Genomic DNA, 21,924 nt, shown 5'->3' with positions numbered 1-21,924 from the left:
CCCACCATCCCAGACACACACACACACACACAGTCACAGGAGCACACAAGGTCTGCCATTAGTGACAGTCTGTGTACATGCGGATACATGAGTGTCCACCAGGAAGCCTTTATTGAGGGCCTTTTTGGTGGCAGGCAAGTGCTGTGCTGAGTATGTGGGGACAGAGGGATGGAAAGGCAGCCCCGCCTCAAGGAGCAGACCAGCTAGCAGAACCGTGCAGGGCAGTGAGCAGAGAGCTGTTAGAGGAGAAGGGGTGTGACCAGCCCCCCAAGAGCCTGGCATCTCAGCTGAGAGGATGATGATGACGTCCAGGGTCCGGCTCCGGGATGCTGAGTGGCTCAGCAGTGGTACATGCAGAAGCAGAGAGGGCAGGAGACTGATGGTGGGGGGGAGGCTGTTTTGGGGCCACTCAGAGGATCACCCCAGGGGCTTCTTGCGGGCAGGATCCTGAGTCACAGCCAGGGCCACAGAGCCTTGCCCTCGCTCCCAGGCATACCTGTGGAGACACGGGTGGGCAGGGGTCAGACAGGTGGGCCCTGAGCATCCCAGGGAAAGGAGCGGGCTCCCACACCTGGGGGAAAGTCCTCCCGTGCACTCACGCATTCCCAGCTGGCACCAAAAGGCTGTCATCGGGGGCCAGGCTCAGGCGCTTTTCCCCAATTGTCACCACAGAGGAGCCCTCCTGGGAAAGAGGAGCAGGAGAACTGAATGGAGGCTGTTGGGCCTCAACACCTGTCCAAGAGTCCCTGAGTCTGCCTTGGCAAGGAGGCCCTGGGAGCTGCCCCAGGCTCTGGGAGTCCAAAGTCCAGGAGCAGCCTGTCCCCATGGGCAGAAGGATGTACCACCCTCTCCCAGGGGCCCCACTTGCCAACTGCCACAGCCACACATCCACGTCCTGTCTTGGGCCTTTGCTGCTGCCTTGTCCATGGACAATCACCTGGTAGGAAGTGACATACATCTTTCTGTTGCTTCTGCCCCACATAGGAGATGGTCTTGAACCTGGCCCCCGGACACCAGGCCCACAGCACCAGGCACAGCCTTATCTTCATGTGTAGAGCAAAGACCGGGACTCAGAGAGGAAGGCTGCCAGACCCAGGCTTCCCTGCTGCATCTGTGATGAATAGAGCTGCCCACATGTTATCTGGGATCACACATGCTTGCCTTTCACACACACATGCACATCGGATTCCTCTGATGCCCATCACAACTACTGCTGACCCATGCGAAGGCATGACTGCCAGGGGCACACTTGGGACACACACACTTGCGTGTACACGGCCTAGTGTGGACTTATGTATCACACACACATAGTTCCCCAGAGAGCCACCTCCCTTCTTCCATGAGATTCTGGCCTAAGAACGAGGAAGGAGATGGGTGGGGATGAACCTCTTTGGCCTGCATTCGCCTGGAAGCACACAGCTACTGTGCAGGCTGCGCTCCTGCTGGCCCAGAGTGGGACTCAGTAGATACCTGCCACCATAAACCGGAGCAGGTGGGAGCAGGGGTGTGAAAGAGGTGGAAGGCGGGGCCATGAGGCCAGCTGGTGCTGAAGGCCGTTGCCCTGATGGGCTGGGAGGGGCTTTGTGGTGTGCACCTGCTTTCACAGCCCCGTGTAAGCTCAGGTGTCTGCACGCCAGACCTTTCAGGGCAGGTCTGTATCCAGTGAGCATCTCTCCACGAGAATGTCTAATTCAAACAGCAAGGGATGTGCCAGTGGCAAACTGTAAAGCACAAGCAAGCACGAGCCTCCTAGCAGGTCTCCTTGCCTCCACTCTTGCCCTTGCCTTCTGATTCTGTCCCCACACAGTACAGTGATCTTTCTGAAGGGGGATTCGTCATCTCCCTGTTTTAATGCTTGGGGGAAGCTCTGTTGTCTCCAGGATAAATCCTTGCACCTTGTCCAGGCCAGGAGACCTGTCAGGACCTGGGCACTGCTTGCTACTCCTGCCATCTAGCAATGGTGCCTGCTGCCCCCACTCCCCTGTCCTGGCTCCTGCCAACCTCAGCTACTTGCAGTGCCAGGCTGTTTCAAGCTTCTATGCCCTTACTCATGCTTCTCCCTCACTTGGGATGCTCTCAGTCTTTCTTCCTTTTGCAAATGCCTAAATTTGCTTTAAAATGCAGCTTACACATCACCTCCTCCAGGAAGTCTTCCCTGACTTCCCTCCCAGCCTGGGTTCCACCTTTATTGTCTTATGGCTTGCTGAAGCTTCTCTATCAAATAACATACCACGTGATTATGGTAATTGTTGAACTTGTCTGTTTATCAGACCATACACTCTTCGAGGCAGTGACTCTAATTTTCCTACCAAAGCCGGACACATAATAAGCACTCAATAAATGTTGAATGAAAGAAGGCCAGCTTTGTTTGGGTGGGTCTCTCCCTGTCCATCACTCCACCCACCCCTCACCCCCCAGGCACCTCTCTTCCTTCTGGCTCCCCAGGCTAACACTGGCCAAAGGCTCAGGAATTCCTAATAGAGGGATAACTCTAAACCCTCAGGAACTAGTCAGTAGATGGGGCAACTCCTACTCTGAAGGCAAAGAAAGACTGCTTGAGACCATGTACTCCACTCATAGCAAAGTCATCACTCTCTGAGTCAAGGAGAAAACAGGAAGGCCCCTGTTCATGTCACAATTTCCCAAAGTCTGTGTGTGTGTGTGTGTGTGTGTGTGTGTGTGTGTGTGATTAGTTACCATTTCTTAGGGCTGCTAGGTAGATGTCCTGAGTGGCCCAGGGCTTCATTACCTGTGTCTCATAGGTGTCCCCAAACAGGCTGAGGGGTGTGCCTGCCTGCAGCTCTCTGCGGTGGCGATCCAGCCAGGCCTCCAGGGACATCGGCTCCATGACAGATCGGGTGCTCAGGGGGAATGGCGGTTCCTTGAGCAGCTGGTCTGCACCCACAGCACAGCTGTGTCAGTGGCCTCTGGCCCAGCCTGCCCAGCCCCAGCAGGCCCAGGGGTCCCAGCTCTAAATCACCAGAAAGGGCTCTGGAGGCAGCTCAAGCCCCAAGCAGCCATGTGGAGGGTACTATTTGGTGCCATGATCTCACACTCTGGGTACTAGGCAGAGTCCTCAAAAGGAGACTGGCACTCTGGGCCAAGACCCATTCTACTCTGGGAAAGCAGAGAGGGAGGGGGAAAGGTGGTTCAGGGGGCTCACCAGGGATGGGCTCTCCTGTTTTGTGCTGCTCAGAGCTGAAGAACCTGCAGGGAGAAATGGGGAGGAGGAGTGGCCAGTGACACACACATGTACACACATACTCGTATACTCTCAGGTGTGGGAGCCCACACCCTCGTAGGCCCCCCACAACTTGCTGTGGGTTCCCCTCACTTCCAGCCCCATGGAGCAGTCCCCTCCTCCCCGTCAGGCCCTCCCACCCCAGGAGGGCCGACCTTCCCCACCAAATCCCGGGCATGATGGCTCCAATGTGGGGGCTACTTCTACAGAGTATCGCTGGGATGGGTCTGCCCTTCCCAGCCGGTGCAGGGGGCCTCAGAGAGCAAGATGCAGGGGCTGGGCTGGGGGCTCACTCCTGAATGATGGGGGCCAACTGTGTGCCAAGGTCCTCGCAGTAGAACCACTTCTCAAACAGGACGTCCGTGGTGTCTCCCACGTAGTACCTGCCAGAGCAAAGGACAGGCAACCCAGCTCCCCACCTAGATAGCCTCAGGCAGCCTGGCTCTGCTTGTGGAAGTCTGGACCCCGGCTAGCCCTGCAGAGCTGGCTGCCTGCTTCACCCTGTTAGCACACCCTAGTGGCCAATGCTTGCTTGCCCAAACCTGGCTCTCCCAAAAGCACCATGTACCTCAAATTCCGGAGTGGGTATTATTGACCCCGTTTGCCTTCCTGGTTCCCCAAACTTTACAAAATGGATAGGAACTGTGAGGCTCAGAGAAGCTGGGTAACTTGGCAAGGATTACATAGCATTACAAGATCTGAGAGTCTTAGAAACACAGAAAACATCAATTACAAAGAGGAAGCCAAGGCTGAGCCTGAATACTGGGCCTGTGGCTGGATGCTCTGCCTGCCTGCTGAGCTCTAGATCAGAGCGCATGGAACCTTAAGAATCCAACATGCAGAAGATGCCCCCCAGATGAGGTGTCCTGCTCCTTGAAGGGTAATGGATGCCTTTGAGAATTGGAGCAAAGCACTAGACCTCTTCTCCAGAGGGAGGTCATTGTGCACGGGCGCACAGTCTCTAGGAAACTCTTGGAAGCCCACCCAATCCCCAGCCTGGCTCTGTGAGCTCCTCCGCTAGCAGATGGGGGCTGTGCGTCAGGCCCCTGTGTGTGCAGCACTTCCGCTGACCGAATATCTAACCTCAGGCTCAGGTCCCAGGGCCCAGGCCAGCTCCGTCCACTTTTCAACCCCTCCTGAAAAAGAGAAGTGCTCCTGCTCATGGGACATGGTTTACAGACATGCTCCCCGTCTGGCACCTCACGTTCTATCCTGGCATGGAGCTGGCCACCAGGAAGCATGCCTTCAGAGTGGCATTTTAATGCTGAGTCCCTGGCTTTTACTAAGGGTCAAAAGTAGCCAGAGGCACCTGGCTGGCTCAGTCGGTGGAGCAGGTGACTTGACCTCGGGGCTGTGGGTTCGAGCCCCACATTGGGTGTAGAGATTACTTAAAAATAAATCTTAAGAGGAAAAAAGGCATCCAGATAAAATCTGTTATTGAATTTGCTATAAAAATGTTACTGAGGACACTGTCCACTCTGTCACTAAAGACTCCCTTATATAAAGCCCCATGTGAAAAATTATTTTGGAATTGAAAGGCAGGCCTCTGTTTCTACAACAGACCATTATGCAGTAGATCAGTATATGCAACCACTAACATTAAGGGGGGTTTTGTTGTTGTTTTTTAGAGAGAGAGCATATGCCTGAGCAGGGAGGGGCAGAGGGGAGAGAGAGAGAGAGAGAAAATGAGAGTGAGAGAGAGGGAGAGAGAGAGAGTGAGAGAGAATAAAAAAATTCTTTTTAAATTTATTTGTTTTGAGAGAGAGAGCAAGCAGGGAGGGTAGGGGCAGAGAAAGAATCCCAAGCAGGCTCTGAGCTGTCAGCTTGAAGCCTGATGTGGGGCTGGAACTCACAAAGTGTGAGATCATGACCTGAACTGAAACCAAGAGTGGGACGCTTAATAGACTGAGCCACCCAGGTGCCCTGGTTTTCTCTTTATTATTATTTGTTTTATTGAGATATCATTCACATAACAAAATTTACCCCTTTCCTGACAAATAATTTTAACTTTATTTGCTTTCTTTTACTTTTCCTGATTTCAAGACAGGTGATTAGAAAAAAGGGAAGCATTAAAAAATATCCATTGTAACAGAAAATACGGGGCAAAGTATCCTGATCTCAGGAATTTGTTGAGAAATTTTAATTTTCTTAATTAAAAAACAAAAAAAATAGTTTAGCTTTTGGACAAATTTGTGTCCTTCTGAGCCACAGGCTGCATCAGATAATAACTAGGTGACTGATTGGAACCCAGTGGGAACTCAGCTATAGAAAGAGTGCCCCCCCTCAGCACTGGTGTTTGTCCCTTCCTTGGTGCTTTTTTTAACTATTTTCCTTCAGTTTTATTTATTTTATTTTATTTTATTTATTTATTTTTAAATTTTAATTAATTAATTAATTTATTTATTTATTTGAGAGAGAGAGCTCAAGCAGGGGAAGGGCAGAGAGAGAGGGAGAGAGAGAGAATTCCAAGCAGGCTCTGCACTGTCAGTGCACAGCCTGATGCAGGGCTCAAACCCACGAACCACGAGATCACAACCTGAGCCGAAGTCAGACGCTCAACTGACCGAGCCACCCAGGCCCCCCTGTCCCTTCCTTGGTGCTTACTCACGCTCCTATCTAGATTGTCCTGACCCTAATTTCCTATTTCTCTACTATGTCAACCCACGAACCACGAGATCACAACCTGAGCCGAAGTCAGACGCTCAACTGACCGAGCCACCCAGGCCCCCCTGTCCCTTCCTTGGTGCTTACTCACGCTCCTATCTAGATTGTCCTGACCCTAATTTCCTATTTCTCTACTATGTCAGCTCTTCCACTTTCTAGCAAACTCAACTTCCCTGTGCCCAGTCTCTTTGTCTATAAAGTACAGATGATAACAGTACCTACCCCATAGGATCCCTGGTGGGTTAGATGGATAAATACACCTGAAGCACCTGCCTGGTGCTCTAGCAAGTGTCATACACATGTTAGCACTGGTTGTGGAATGAGCTGGGGTAGAGAAATAAGCCAAGGGCATCCCTGCAGAGACTGAATAAATCCTGGGGTTGGAGGCTGGGAGGAGCAGCAGTGTGCCTGGCTGCCCTGGCCAGGGGGCTCTGACTTTGGCATCCCCACTCCCAAATCCCTGCAGACCTCAGTGTGGGAAGCACAGGTTCCGGTCCCAGCTGGAGCCTTTAGGCTGAATGGGCTCCCAGGGGATCAAAAGGGCATCCTTCCCTAACCCCATCATCAACTGTACGCCACCACCTCCCCTACCCTGTCCCTGTCAGCCAGCAAACACAGGGTCTGCACTGCTTCCACCCCTCTCAGTGGCCAGGAAGTGCTTTCTCAGGTCCGTCTAGTGTTCTTTCCTCTGCTGCTTGCCCCGTGTCTCTGCCCAAGACTCCCAGACAAGGCCCATTTACCTGAGCCCATCTAGCTCGGTTTTCAGCCGTCTCCGTTCAATGACCAGCCCCACAGTGTCAGCAAACCTCTGCGGAGAGTGGGGTACCCCAGCGGGCAGGAGGAATATCTGCAGTGGTGGAGACAAGGTGCCAGCAAGGATGCAGTCCCCTCCCAGAGACCTTGATGCCCGCAGTGTCCTGGCCTCCCCAACCGACCCACAGGGTCCACCCAGCCCACCTCTCTGCCAGCCTCCAGCTAGGAACTGGAGGGAATGTCAGGCCTTACTGAGGATGGAAAGTTCACAGGAGGAAGGGCCTGAGGACCAGGAAGGGAGGCCGGACAGGGCAGGGAGGACACACTCCAACCAAAGTCAGGATGAGTGGACGATGGGTTTCTGCTCCGTGGTCCTTCACCACCCGTCCCCTGGGGCCCAGCCTCACTTCTCCCTGCCGAATGGTCACATCCCGGTGTTTTCCTCGCTCCAGGACTTGAAGAATCATGTCGCCCTTGAACTGGTAAAACACCTGTGGGACAGGACAGCAGACAGGCTCAGACCCTCCCCCATCCCTCTTCCAGGTCCTTGGCTGGAGTTCTGACCCGGAAACTTGAGAAACTTCCTGAAGACCTTTATGAGCAGTTCTGTCACTCCTGCCCCGAGCCCCCAGCCTCCCCTGACACATGCTACAGATGGGTGTGCTGGGGACACACAGGATCACATCTTGATATGCAAGTGATGACTGAAGTACCTGGGACAGAATAGCTGGTTTCTGGTGTGGGGGCAGGAGGCTGGCTGAGAGGCTCACTGGGGAATTCAGTGAGCCCTTCAGGTAAGAGAAGCGCCCCCGTACTGTGTCCCAGGGTCTGTACAAGCACTCTCCTATACATTATCAGAAATCTTTACCACAGCCTCCAAAGGTATTATTAGCCCCATTTTCTATAGAAAGGAAAAAAAGAAAAAGGCTCAGAGTGAAGCAACCTGCCCAAGGTCACCCAGTTAGTCCTGGAGCTACACTTTGGACCTGAGTCTGTGTGTAGCTCTGAAGCTTGTGCTGGCTCCCTCGACCACCTGATGCCCCCACACGGTGGGCAGGGCAGCATCTGTTCAAATGCCTTTGGAGTTAGGCTGTGTAAATGGCGGGCCAGCAGGAAGCCAGGAAGCCTGCGGGGGCAGGTGGCTGTGGGGATGGGAGCACTCACCTCCTATCTCCCTGGGGGGCCCTACTATGTTTTTTCTATTCCATCCTAAATTCCTAAATAATGTGTTTACTGAGATCACCCCAAGGCACGGGGAGTAGGAGGCAGGCATGTTTTTTCTCCACCAGTCCCACACGGCACGGGTGTTAAAAGCCCCAGCCAAACAGTTGAAGGGGTGTTATTAATAACTATTGTTATCATGTAAGCAGTTAGAGGTTCCTGTCACCGTATCTACTAAGAGAAATCAAGGCAAGCGCAGGGAAACTAGAGAAACGTGGCGAGGTGGCGTCACCCCTCTGATGGGCAAACTGGCAATGGTCAGGGAGAACTCCTACCGCTCACACCCGTGCGCAGTGGCCTGAGGGGCTTCTGGGGATGCAGGACCCGCAGTGCTGAAACCAGGAAAGTCCAGGACAGTTGGCCGCTTTACACTCTTGCCCTAGCATTTCTGTCTCTATGAAGGTGGCTGCAGCGATTCAGAAAGGCACCTCTCTCCTGGTGTATAAACATGGCTGTTTGATTGCAGCGCATTGTAGTTAAAAGCATAGATTCCAATGTCACCTGGCCCTCAGCTCAGCCAGGTCCCCGTGTACCCTTGGTCAATTCAGTTAGTCTCTCTGTGCCTACATTTCTTCCTTCATAAAATGATAGTATCTACGCAGGACGTTGTTGTGAATTCTGCCCAGGGTGCTGTGCACCGATGTACCTAGCACATAGCACTCAATAAACCTCTAGCTGTTAATATTAGTGGTGCAGGAGTAGCAACAAGAATGCTAATCATAATAATAGGGGAAATGCCACTCTTTTATGATAGAGTCAAAATACGGAACATTCTATAGCTATTAAAAACTGTGGTTTTTTTTTTTAATGTTTATTTATTTTTGAGAGAGAGACACACAGAGCACAAGCTAAGAGAGGCAGAAAGAGAGGGAGACACAGAATCCAAAGCAGGATCCAGGCTCTGAGATGTCGGCACAGAGCCTGACGTGGGGCTCGAACTCACAAACTGTGAGATTGTGACCCGAGCTGAAGTCAGATGCTTAACCGACTGAGCCACCCAGGTGCCCCTAAAAACTATGTTTTTTGGGTTTTTTTAAATTTTTTTTTAACATTTATTTATTTTTGAGACAGAGAGAGACAGAGCATGAACGGGGGAGGGGCAGAGAGAGGGAGACACAGAATCGGAAGCAGGCTCCAGGCTCTGAGCCATCAGCCCAGAGCCTGACGCGGGGCTCGAACTCACGGACCGCGAGATCGTGACCTGAGCCGAAGTCGGACGCTCAACCGACTGAGCCACCCAGGCGCCCCTAAAAACTATGTTTTTGAATAACTGAATAAAATGGGAAAATGGTGAATGCTTAATGTACGTTAAAAGCAAGATTCAAAACCACACCTAGCAGGATTCAAATTATGCAGTGATGGATGTATAAATGCGTGTTCACAGTTGGTCTCCTGAATGGTGGCATTCTGAATGAGGTACACATTTGTCTTTTCTGTATTTTGTATGTTTTCTACAATAAGCAATATTTACTTTTATTATTTAAAAAAACCCAGACACGTTATTTAAAACAAATAAAAAACCTACTAGGCTCCCTTAGGGAGCAATTCTGTAAAAACTGCCCCCACCCCAGTTGGGAGAAAGCCCCTGTGTGGGAGGGGAGGGTCCTTCCACAGATGGAGGAAGAGGAAACAGGGAGGGGGCCACAGACCTTAAGCCTGCAAATATCAGGGAAAGCTGGGATGGAGGTAGGATCTGGAGTGATGGTCTAGGCCAGATTCAAGCCCTTTCCAGGCAGGCTACGAAGTGTCAGCAGCCCTCAAACAAAAACATAGGAAGGAAGTGGCGTCTTGCCTCTCTGCCCAGACGCCTTCCCTATGATGAGGGACAGGCCTAGCCTGGAGCAGAGGTGCAGGTCCTGAGCAGCAGAAAATTCCAAGCAGCCATGGGCAATCCAAAAAGAATTATGTTCCACTTGGAAGTAAATGATGTTTGGGACCTGGGGCTAGCGAGAAGACTAACTGTACCTGCTCAGGCAGATATTAAATCAGATCTGGCCTCCAAGGCCTTACGGGGGCTGGGGTCCAGACAGCCCACGTGTCTTAACATTTTATTTTAACGTGTATTCATTTTTGAGAGACAGAGCATGAGCTGGGGAGGGGGCGGGGCACAGAGAGAAGGGGAGACAGAAGCAGGCTCCAGGTTCTGAGCTGTCAGCAGAGCCTGAGGCAGGGCTTGAACTCAGGAACCACGAGATCATGACCTGAGTTGAAATTGGATGCCCAACCGACTGAGCCACCCAGGCGCCCCTAGAGAGGCTGTGTGTCTTAAGCACCTTCTCTGCACCAGGCTCTGTGCACATACATACTTTATACATACTGAATCCTTCCACCAGGCAGGGGCCAGTGTCCCCATGTGCTGCAAGGAAACAGGCTCAGAGAGGTGGCATGATGTGACCTGCCTAAGATCACATGGGTGATAAGAGGCAGAGCCTTCAGCCCAGGTCTGGCTAACCCCTTTGTATCTGTGCCTCTCAAGAGAAGTAGCAGGGTAAATGGAATACATGTGGCAGGTGAAGCTGGGGACCCTGAAGGGCTGTTGCAGAAGCCTGAGCTCAGCAAGGAAGAAAATGTGGCTCAGGGATGCCTTTTTTCTCACCAAGGAGGAGCCTGGACCCTGGGCCTCGGGCGGCTCCCATAGCACAGCCTGGGTGAGGCTAGGTTAGGAGTAGAGAAGATGCTGACCTTCAGCTCTGCAGCCTCCCAGGGCCTGTGGCTGGTGCTCTCCCCAACTTTAGGATGAGAACAAGCTGTCACAAACCCACTTCGAGCCAAATTCCTCCCAGTCACCTGAGTGTCCCTCCTGAGAGGGGACACCTACTCAGGCCAGCCCTCCTCATCTGCTAGCCATTCTGCTTGATCACTGCTTGGCCTGGGCCTCTCAGTGGACACCCATCTGTACTACCAGAGCAGCTTGGGGAGACCCAAAAGTGCGGTATGGGGTAGAGGTGGGAGGGGCCAGGGGAAAGAAAGAGGGAGGGAGAAAGGAAATGTGGGCACTGACACCAGGGCTAATTGAGCAGAAGCCTCTGGAAAACCAGATGAGGGGCCTGAGGCTCACCGAGGCAGGCAAAGAAACCCTGCAACAGGCCTAGTTTCCCCCCTGGTGGCCACTCCCAATCCCATCCTGTCTTGTCTTTGAGGATTTTCCTGCTGATTTTTCCCACAGAGGAAAACAGTTTCCCGTGAGGTGTGCTGAGAAGCAGGTGGCTAGCAGGTGGCTAGGCTAGGAGAGCTAGGAGAGGTGAAGGGCTGGCCTGCTTTGAAAGGCTGCTTCTGTTGGCCCGGGGTCCTTACCCCCCTCCCTGCCCCCACCCCCCACCAGGTGTTCTGTAAATATTTGTTGAGTGAGAGATTCTCCTGTGCTCCTTCCAGTTCTGGCTGTGGCTGAGAGGCCAGCAGTGGGGGTGGAGGCTGGACTCTGGACCTTGAACCCCCGCATCAGGGCCCTTAGGAGGTGGGTGGGAGTTCCCTATCCTGATCTTTTGTCACCAGAGATCCTGAGAGCTGGAAACCCACCTGTGTCCCTCTTTAAGGCGGCCCATCTTTTTTTTTTTTTTTTTTTTTTTTTTTTGAGAGAGAGAGAGAGCGAGAGAGGGCACTGGAGAGGGGTAGAGGGAGAGGGAGAGAGAGAATCTTTTTCTTTTTAATTTTTTTTAATGTTTATTTATTTATTGATTTATTTTTGAGAGAGAGAAAGAGGGACAGAGTGCGCGTGGGGGAGGGGCAGAGAGACAGGGAGACACAGAATCCGAAGCAGGCTCCAGACTCTGAGCTGTCAGCACAGAGCTGGATGCAGGGCTCGAACTCATGAACTGTGAGATCATGACCTGAGCTGAAGACGGACGCTTAACCTACTGAGCCACCCAGTCACCCTTCATCTTTTTCTTTTAATTTTACTTTTGTTTGTTCACTTTCGGGTAGGTAGGCAGTACAGAAACACAGTTCAAAATTCAAGGTACAAAAGGGTATTCGGTGCAAATTCCCCCCACCCAACCTTCCCCTCTGTCAAACAGCTCCTAGGAACTGATATGTCTTTGGCCCTCTAGATAAGGAGGGGGCCTCCCGGCCCCAACCCTTCCCGGAGAACTAGGCTCCTGAGACCAGAGTGGAGCACCCAGGTCCCTCTCAGCATGCAGGTCTCAGTTGGGAGGCCAATCTTTCATATTCAGATTTTAGGAAGAGGGGATCAGGACTTCCCACCTGGCACATGGACGACCCCTGTGTCCAGGACCAGGGGTGATGCCCAACAGTTAGAGCCTCCCTCTCATACCCACAGAGTCTGGGCTCTTTCTGGGGGCTCCCCCAGCAGAGTTGGAGCACGGAGCTGTTAGCTGTGCCACTGTGTATCCCTAACTTCCAGGCAGCAGTTTTGTCCTGTGATTTCAATCAAGCCCCCTTCATCCATCAGCCATCTGACCACCTCCTCTCTGTCCACAGGCTCTGGCTCCTGCTTGGGAAGTGTCCCCCTCCTTCAGGGCTATTAAAAAAAGGGGGGCAGTAGAAGGCCTACCTCCTCACCCTCCTCGATGTGGTAGTCCTTCCTGATGTTGGGGCCCCCAACGAACATGACTTTGAGCTGCTCCTGGTGCCTGCAATGGACAAGGGGGAGAGGTCCTGAATCAGCTCATGGGACAGGACAGGAGGGGTGCCGGGGCCTGTGGGGGGCCTGAAAGGAGCCTGGGTACACCTGGGAGAGGTGACAGGGCTGTTTCTGCATCATTGTCCCTGTAATCTCTGACATTTGTCCCCCTCCCCTGTCATCCCAGTATGGCCTTGTTTATCCAAGAGTGTGTGTATGTGTGTCTGAGATTATACCTGTGTACCTGTGTCCTTCTGTATGTCTCGGTGTATTTGTGTGTGTGTCCCCAACATCCTCTGACCTAGTTGGGGTAGCAGCATGGTGGTGGATCGATCGCTTCATCAACCAGGATCCCTGGCCTTGTTCAAGATCTCCAATTACAGGAGAGCAAACCACAGGCACCACTTCCTGGGCCTGGGGGCAGTGGAGGGGTAAAATGACCTTTATCTAACCCCCTCTCCCCAAGCTGTCTGATTATGAGACAGACTCTCTGCTCCTGGAAACTGCTGGCTTGAGGCTGTGAGGCAATTAGGGAAAGGAGTGGAGGGGAAAGCTGGATGCAGATAGCCTGAGACTGGAAGTGTTGGGGGTCTTGGTGGTGTGGGCGTGGTCTTGGGGAGCAATGACAAGAAGGTGAAACCAGGTCACCCCAGGCCACAAAAGCTCAGCTAAGCAGTTTGATCTTGGCCTGAGGGGTGCCAGGGAGCCTAGGAAAGTTTTTCTTTTTCAAATCAACTTTGTATAATTTAGGTACATATGGAAAGTCCTTGAATGAGCCCACTCAAGAACTATTTCAATCCATCAGCCAGATCATGTCTCTCCTCTGCTCAAAACCCCCCAGCCATTTCATATGACCCCCTCCCCCACCTGACCCCAAATTCATATGTTGAAGTCTCACCCCCAGGACCTCAGAATGCAACTTAATTTTGAACTAGGGTCATTGCAGATATAACTGGTTAAGCCACGATGAGGTCACCCTGGAGTAGGGTAGGCCTCTAATCCTTATTAAAAGGGGAGAGATTTAGACACAGACACATTGACAGAAGAGTGCCCTGCGAAGATGAGGACAGAGATCAGTGTGATGCAGCAGAAGCCAAGGAAGGCAAAGATTGCCACCAGGCCACCTGGAGCTAGGAGAGGCCTGGAGCAGATACTTCCTGACTGCCCTAGCAAACACAGTGGAGGGCCTGCAGCTCTATTCCACCCTGTGGCCCATTATGCCTGCCAGCCTCCACCCCTTGTCTGTTTGTATTTATTGGTTGCCTCCTCTCACCGAATGTCAGTGCCACCAGGAAGTGACTGTCAGTTTGTTTTCTGCTGCATCTCCAGTGTCCAGAACAGTACCTGGCATGTACTAAGTACTCAGTGAATACCTGCTGAATGAATAAAGGCAGGGCCTGCCTTTTGTGATTGTTAATACTGGGACGTGTTGGAGGCCATGCTGGGGTGGGGGGCTGGAGGCAGGGGCAGTCCCTACCACCCAGGCTGGAAGGGACAAAGGTGGAGCCAGAGCAGTGGCCAGAGGGCCGGGGAAGAGTAGAGGGAGGCGAGACACCGTTAGGGCACACTGGGGGACCTACAACCAGGCTGCACAGAGATGAAGTGGAGGAAAGGGGTGAGAGCAACATCAGTGGTAGAAGACACGCTTCTTTGAGGGGGATATTGGCCGTGAGCCGTGGCAATGCTGCACAGTGACCTAGAGCGTGGATTTCGGAGTCGAGCCCTTCCACGGGCTGGAGTCTGGATCTCATCCTGCACTAGCTGTGGGACACTGGGGGAGTTACCAGAATCCTGCCCCACGGAGCTAATGTGTGAGAACTACGTGAGAGGGTGTAAAAACACTGGGCACAGTGTCTAGCTTGTCAAAGTGTGTGACTGCGGCCATGCGGTTTGGGGTGCCAGGCCGTTGGGGATGTTCTGCAGACATGGGAGCATCAGCGGGGAGCTGGGGAGCACACCAGGCAGGGCCCCAGGGCCCGGGAGGAGGGGAGGGAGGTGAAGGGGCCACAGGGGAGGGCCAGGTGGGCGTGTGTGTCCATCTGCAAAGAGAAGCCTGGGGAGAGCACCAAATCAAGATCCTCCCACAGGAGCTGCTCCACTGACATCACCCTCTGCCTGCAGGTTCTACTGCAATTCTGAGGCATGGAAAAACCACCTCCCCAAACTTCTGAGAGTCACTGGGGGTTGGAGCCTGAGCCCGGGGAAAGGGTGGTGAGGTGCCATCTGCATCTCTCCTAGGCTCAGTCACTCAGCCATCTTCAGAAGTCAAGGTCACAATCTCCCAGGCAGAGTCACCAGAAAGAGGAACAGATGAGGGCGGTGGAACCCGGAACAGCTTGCCCTCCCCCTCCCCTGAAGGCACAAGAGGATGGCAGACTTCTGGATCAAGGAACTGGGCACTGGAGGGTGAGGGATGCGGCGTGCAGACGGAGGAGGGAAAGGTGAGGGTAGAGGGCAGAAGGACGGGAGCGTCCCTGGGACTCACAGGAGCTTGTTGCAGACCGGGGGCAGGAAGGAGGCCCGGTTCTCCTCTACCCAAGTCTTCACCCTCACGGGACGCGCCATGGCAGCCCGGGAGCCCAATCTGGAACCGCGTGCACCCCGCGGGTGTAGGAGGGGCTCGGCTCCGCCCAGCGGCCCATTGGCCGCATTGTTCCTAGGCGTCCCGGGGGTCAAAGGGCGGGATACCCTCCCACCCCCCCCGCCTCGCGACCCCCCCCCCCCCGCCTCGCGACTGCACAGTGTCTGGGCAGCGGACCGCGCGTGGCCCCTCTCGGACTTTGGTCCCGGCCCCGCGCCGCCCCCCGCGCCTCCCCGGGCTACCTCTGCCCAGCCTCCGCCAGGCGGCTTCCTGGCGGGGGAAGCGGTGCGCGCGGTGGGGGCGTCCCTGCTTCCCGCCGGGTTGGGGGCTCAACCCCCTGCACGTGCTAGGGCGCCACGCATATCGCCGGGGCCTAAGACGCAGGATCGCTAATGTGCCCAGTCTCCAGTCCCCAGACTTTTCGCCTGGACCCCAGGGAGACCCCGAAGGACAGACTGTGATGGGAGGAAGGAGGATTTGAAAATCCGAGCATCTGAATTCGGAGGTTCTGGCCGAGGATAGAAGCCTCTGTTTCCGCATCCGAGAAATGGGAATGTCTACACAGCCATCCCAGGGTTGCACAGCAGCCACGCCACCACTGGCACCAACTGATGTCAGCCTTTTTTCCCTCGAGGACGGCGGTGAGGCCAGAGTCCCCAGATTTAGTGAGTGCTGCTCGCTGGGCTCGGACTCACGCTGGGTGAGAGCGGAGAGCCGGGAAGGGACCGGCGCGCGACCCGGACCCGCACGCAGGTCCTACGTTCGCGGGTGGCCAGCAGAGCACCGACGAGGCGTCCGCACTGTTCTGAGCTCCTGCTGTGTCTTAGGGACATACTCAAGTCACATGAAATTCTGTGAGGGTTTTGCAGATGAAGAACCGGGCACTCGGTGTCCCAGCCCTCAGGAATCTCCGGGTCCGGGGATGGGGTGGGAGGACAAACCTGTACCAGTGCCGGCGGCTTGAAACAGGAGATCCGGGTGGGGGTGCGGGGCAGGGGAAGACAACCGGACACCTGCTCTCTTCTTTTACGGACTCAGAATTCTTAGGAAAAAATGTGCTTTTGTGTTGGAGGAGGGTGAGGTAGGGAGGTGGTGGGTGGGGCAGGAGGAAAATAGCTCAGGCACTGACAGCAGAATCCAGATTATAGAGTTTAAGAAGTTCAAACTCAGGCGCTTGGGTGGCTCAGTCCGTTAAGCATCTGCTCCTGGCTCTGGCTTTTGGCTCGGGTCATGATCTCACTGTTGGTGGGACAGAGCTCTGTGCTGTCAATGCAGAGCCTGCTTGGGATTGTCTCTCTTCCTTCCTCGCTGCCCCTCCCCCCTCTCTCAAAATAAATAAATATAAACATTAAAAAAAAATTCAAACTCCTCCTGCTCCTGCCCTCCTAGCTCACCTTGCCCCTTCCCTGCTGCCTGGGACCGGCTGTTTTTCTCAGCACCTTCAGACACACAGAACCCCCTGTGCAAATCAGACCCCAGTCAGAGAGGCAAGAAGGATGCCACCCACCTCTGATGGGAGCACCCCTCGCCCCTGTTTCCTCTCCACCCCACCTCTTTTTCCCTCTTTCACCCTCCTCTTTCTTTTTAGTTATTTATTTTGAACTCTTTTTGATAAGCATGTTTTTCTGGAATATAGTTTGGCACCATGACACCTGAAACCATATTCTTTGTCTGTCTTGTCTAGAAGTAATCCAGAGGAGATGTGAACAGTGACACTTGAAGCGACAGGAATCTATGATATATTAGGTTTGCTTTGGATGTTTGTTAACTGGATGGATAGGTAGGTGTGTGGATAAGGGCATGAATGAATTCACACTAAAAGGAAAAAAACTTCAGGAGCACCTGGGTGGCTCAGTCAGCTAAGTGTCCACTTCGGCTCAGGTTGTGATCTTGTGGTTTGTGAGTTCGAGCCCCGCTTCGGGGTACTGACAGCTCAGAGCCTGGAGCCTGCTTCTGATTCTGTGCCTCCCTCTCTCTCTCTGTCCCTTCCCACCCCCTTCAAAAGTAAACATTAAAAAGAAATTTTTTTAAAAGGAAAAAAATTTCAGCCCAACAGGTGTTCTGTTACATAGTACAAAGGAAAGAAGGGTAGTTATCCTGTGTTTTAATTTATGTAGTCAAATAACGTGAATAATTGAGGCTACAAGTGGAATGTTTGGGGTCTGAGTTATCTAGATGAATCCTAAACATAGGCTAAGTAATCTGCTATATGGTAACTGTCAAATAAGCCCTGTAGTTTGTGCTGTATAGATAATAATAATAATAAAAAAAACCACATCTGTTCAATTGGCAACCTTCCTAGTTTGAGTGTTGGGCACCATTTGACTCCGAAGTTTAGAAAAATGACAGTTCCCGTTTTATTTGGGTGTTTTGGCATTGTTTAGTCACAGCCAGCCAGAATCCTCCTACATGTTGACCTCTACCTGCAGTGGCCACCTCTCCCCTCTGCACACAGGAGCTCATTGGCACCGCGGAATCAGAAGCAAACGGCATCTGCCCTGGGAACAAAGCTCCTAGAAACTGTCCTCCCTGCCGGTGCCTTGCTCTGGCCTCCCCTGGATGCCAGTGACTCCCCTGTCCAAGTCACTGAGTTCAGTAGATGCTTCTAGGCTTTGGTAAACCCGGCTGTTGATAACTGTCAGATCCCTACAATCTCCAGATTGACAGAACCGGTTGTTCCAGCCAATCCCTTTCCCAGAGGCCCTCTGGGTCTTGCCTGTCTTTGCCTCCCTGACTCTCCCACTTTCCCACACTTTCATATAAGTCAGCAAATCTTTAAGAACAAATAGCTGTATGTAAATAGGAGGGCTAGATTATGAGCTGTATTGGTTATTTGGAAATCTATGCTCTGGGCCTGCTATCTCTTGAAGTTTTTTACAAGTCTGTTTTGAAATTTCTAGACATACGGTTGATTTATATTTGTCGTTGGCTTTTTTTGGGTTGTTTGGCTATCATTTTGTTGTTCATTTCTTATTTTATTGCACTGTGGTGAGTGAAGATGGTCTGATTAGTATCTTTGGGTGGGGGGATGTGTTAATATTTCCTTTGCAGCTGAGCCTATGGTCAACTGTGTGAATGTGTATTCTCTTAAAATGCATGGGGCACCTGGGTGGCTCAGCTGACCAAGTGTCCGACTTCAGCTCAGGTCATGATTTCATAGTTCATAAGTTCGAACCCCACATCGGGCTTGCTGCTGTCAGGCTGTCAGTGCAGAGCCCGCTTCAGATCCTCTGTCCCCCTCTCTCTGCCCCTATCCTGATTGTGCTTTCCCAATAAATAAATAAATAAATAAATAAATATTAACAAGAAATACAGTTTCAGGGGTGCCTGGGTGGTGCAGTCAGTTAAGCATCTGACTCTTGATTTCGGCTCTGGTCGTGATCTCATGGTTTGGGAGTTTGAGCCCCGTATCGGGCTCTGTGCTAGTGGCGCTGAGCCTGGTTGGGATTCTGTCTCTCCTCTCTGTCCCTCCCCGACTTTTGCGCGCGCTCTCTCTCTCTCTCAAAATAAGTACACAAAAACTTTTTAAAAATGCAGTTCTGAATGTTTCTATTAGATCAACCTACTGTGTTACCCAAATAGTCATTATCCTTATTTTTAAAAACTGAACTGCTTAATATTTTGGTTTCTTAGAGAAGCAAATTGAAGTCTCCAGGTAGTTTTTGGTGAGTTTCTCCTTGTACTTTCAGCAGATTTTACTTTACACATTTTGAATCTATGTTGTTAGATGTAAAGAGCTTTAAGACTATTTTACCTTTTTGTTGTAGTGTTTGTCAATATGAACTATTTCCTCTTAGTTTTCTTTCACTTTGACTTCAACTTTATTATGTGAATATTAATCGATATGTTATTAATATTGCTATATCTTGATATGTTTGTATATTTTCCAGGTATTATAAGTTGATCAAAAAGAAGTCACAGGGCCTCTGGCTTGCCTAGTCAGTAGAGCATGCGACTCTTCATTTCGGGGTTGTGAGTTTGAGCCCCCCCGATGGGTGGAGAGATTACTTAAAAAAAAAAAAAGATGCCAGAGTAACTCCTTCCCTTCTCAAATCCATACCCCTTGCAGTGTGACTTTGCAACTCCTCCCATCAAAGGTGAGTGTGTTTTCTCACCCATGGCACATAGCTGGAGTTTAAAAATCTCGTCTAGGGGCACTTGGGTGGCTCAGTTAAACATCTGACTCTTGATTTCGGCTCAGGTCATGATCTCACGGTTTGTGGGATTGAGCCCTGCGTGAGGCTCCATGCTGACAATGCAGAGCCTGCTTGGGATTCTCTCTCTCCTCTCTCTCTGCCCTTCCCATGCATGCACTCTCTCTCTCAAAATAATTAATTTAAAAAAAATCTCCAGACAGAGAGCCTCTGTTATTTAATAGGTAATCAACTCTTTCATATTTGTGTAATTATTGCTATGTTTGTACGTACTCCTGCCATCTTATTTTGGGTTTTCTAATTGCCATGCTGTGTTAAGTTTCCTATTGCTGCTAAAACAAGTTACTACAAACTTAGAGGGGCTTACAATGACACACATTTATTATCTTACAGTTCTGTACATGAGAAGTCTGAATGGGTCTTGTGGGCTAAAATTAAAATATTGTCAGGGCTGCATTTTTTTTCTGGGGACTAGAGGAGAGAATCTGTGTTCCTTTTCTTTCCCAGCTCCTAGAAGCCACCTGTGTTTCTAGGCTCAAGGCCCTTCCTCCATCGCTAAAGGACATCACTCAACCCTCTGCTCTCCTTGTCACATCTCTCTCCCTGTGCTGCTCCCGCCTCCCTCTTTCCCTTATAAGAACCTTTGTGATTACATTAGACCCACTCAGATAACCCAGGATAGTCCCTCCATCTCTAACCTCTTAATATAATCACATCTGCAGAAGTATCTTTCATCATGCAAGATGACATAATCACAAATTCTGGGGATTAGGACGTGGAGGTCTTTGGTTGGGGGGGGGGTGGATGGGAGCGTGGGGCATTATTCTGTCTACATACATCCCTTTTCTTTGTGTTTCTTTTCTTTTCTTTCTTTCCTAGTTTATCAGGATCCTTGTGGCTGCGAGTAACAGACACCCCAGTTAAACAGTGGCTTAGCCAACAGAGAGTTAAAGAAAGGCTCATGTAACTGGATACCCAGTGGGAGAATGAGCCTGTGACTAGTGGTGTCATCATGGACCCTGATTCTTTCCATCCCTCAGATCTGCTATCTGCAGCAACAGCTTCATCCCAAGGCTGCTTCCTTGAGGGGTCAAGGGATGTAAAGTATCCATAATTTTTCCTTTAGACCAGAGGTTCTCTACCTTGGCATCATGGACATTTTGGGCTGAATAATTGTTGCAGAGGGCTGTCCTTTGCACTGTAGGTTGTTCAACACTTCCATGGCTTCTCTCTACTACATGCAAGAGCTCTTCTCCATTGGGACAACCAAAAATTTCTCTAGACATTGCAAAAAGTCTCAGGGTGGGAGGCAGGCAAAATTGCCCGCAGCTGAGAACCAGGTGTGTTTACTGGTGATCTAAGGCTCACATGTCCACACCTGAACCAATTATTGGGGCAGAGGGAGTAGATACTCTGATTTAGTTAATTAAGATTTGTACTTGAAGCTGGAGATGGAGTAGGCAGCCCCCAGAGTCTGTGGTCATGGGGGAGGGATGGGATCCTCACACAAAACTCTGGCTCTTAACTGGAAGGTAGTAAATGATGCTTGGGAGATAGCTAGTCATGTCTACAAATCTGGCTTTTGATTATGTTTTCTTGGATCCATTTCTCCTTCTACATTCTATTCCTATGTATCTACAGGTTGTTCTTTAAAGACATGCACTGATTTAAATTTGTAGATTTCTAATTATGTGTATTATTTTTTTTAAGTTTATTTATTTTGAGAGAGAGCAGGGGTGAGGCAGAGAGAGAGGGGGAGAGAGAATCTCAAGCAGGCTCCACGCTGTCAGCAAGGAACCTGAAGCAGGGCTTGAACTCATGAACTGTGAGATCATGACCTGAGCCAAAGTTGGGCATTTAACCGACTGAGCCACTCAGGTGCCCCAATAATGTGTATTGTTAAACAGCATCTATATCTACCCTTAGAACCTAAGACAAGAACAAAGGAATCTGGGCAAGTTTTAACTTCCTTCTGGAATTCCCTACTGGCAACTTCTTTGTTGATTTTGTTTAGATCATTATTTAAAAATTTTATACAGGCAATACTTAGATGTCTTAATGTTTTCCTAATGTATTAACTTGCTATTATTTCTTATATTGCATACATTTTGGGGGGAATTATTCTTTGTGTGTGTGTGTGTATGTGTGTGTCATTCTTCAGATCTGGGAAATTCTTGTGGTTTCTTTTTTAATTTCTTTTTAACATTTATTCATTTTTGAGAGTGAGAGAGACAGAGCATGAGTGGGGGAGGAGCAGAGAGACAGGGAAACACAGAATCAGAAGCAGGCTTGAGGCTCTGAGCTATCAGCCCAGAGCCTGACGTGGGGTTCGAACTCACAGACTGTGAGATCATGACCTGAGCCAAAGTTGGATGCTCAACCGACTGAGCCACCCAGGCACCCCTTGTTTGTTTTTTTTTTAAATTGTTTCTCATCAATTCTATTATCAGTTTCTGAAAAAGTTTTTTGGTGAATGTTAGAATTTTTAGATCTTATCTGCATGTCATTGAACTTTTCTTTCTTTTCCCCATTTCCCTTTGTTCTGCATTCTGGGAATATTCTGCCTAATCTTCCAGTTTACTGTTTTTCTATTTAGTTGTACTATTCTACTATTCAGCTCATCTGCTGAGTTTTAAGTGTCAATGCTTTCATATTTTTATTTATAAAGACTTTATTATTTAAAAAAATTTTGTTTTTTTTTTAATTTTTGAGAGAGACAGAGACAGAGTAT

The 21,924-nt window shown here is 50.8% G+C and overlaps 1 protein-coding gene across 1 annotated transcript; it reads right to left on the bottom strand.

Moving 5' to 3' along the window:
- Positions 1 to 88: 88 nt before the first annotated feature.
- On the bottom strand, positions 89 to 15,116 carry HAAO (3-hydroxyanthranilate 3,4-dioxygenase). The gene is made up of 10 exons (XM_058684326.1): positions 14,944 to 15,116; positions 12,390 to 12,468; positions 7,066 to 7,149; positions 6,646 to 6,752; positions 3,535 to 3,624; positions 3,164 to 3,207; positions 2,750 to 2,895; positions 869 to 937; positions 600 to 682; positions 89 to 496 (listed from the first exon to the last, which is right to left on the bottom strand). Exons 1-10 carry the CDS (start codon positions 15,021 to 15,023, stop codon positions 418 to 420), a joined length of 861 nt encoding a protein of 286 aa, XP_058540309.1. The 5' UTR covers positions 15,024 to 15,116; the 3' UTR covers positions 89 to 417.
- Positions 15,117 to 21,924: the final 6,808 nt, after the last annotated feature.

The sequence above is a fragment of the Neofelis nebulosa genome, chromosome 9, assembly GCF_028018385.1.
Source record: "Neofelis nebulosa isolate mNeoNeb1 chromosome 9, mNeoNeb1.pri, whole genome shotgun sequence".
Taxonomy (NCBI): Eukaryota; Metazoa; Chordata; class Mammalia; order Carnivora; family Felidae; genus Neofelis; species Neofelis nebulosa.
This window is presented reverse-complemented; position numbering and strand designations above follow the sequence as displayed.

What these genes read in the sequence shown, in the direction of transcription:
- HAAO (XM_058684326.1), bottom strand. Translation starts at nt 15,023, where the DNA reads ATGGCGCGTCCCGTGAGGGTGAAGACTTGGGTAGAGGAGAACCGGGCC. An exon ending in TTGGCCCCCATCATTCAGGA is followed by an intron (nt 3,208 to 3,534) that starts GTGAGCCCCCAG and finishes TTCTCCCTGCAG; the next exon opens with GTTCTTCAGCTCTGAGCAGC. An exon ending in GGGACACCTATGAGACACAG is followed by an intron (nt 938 to 2,749) that starts GTAATGAAGCCC and finishes ACTTCCTACCAG; the next exon opens with GTGATTGTCCATGGACAAGG.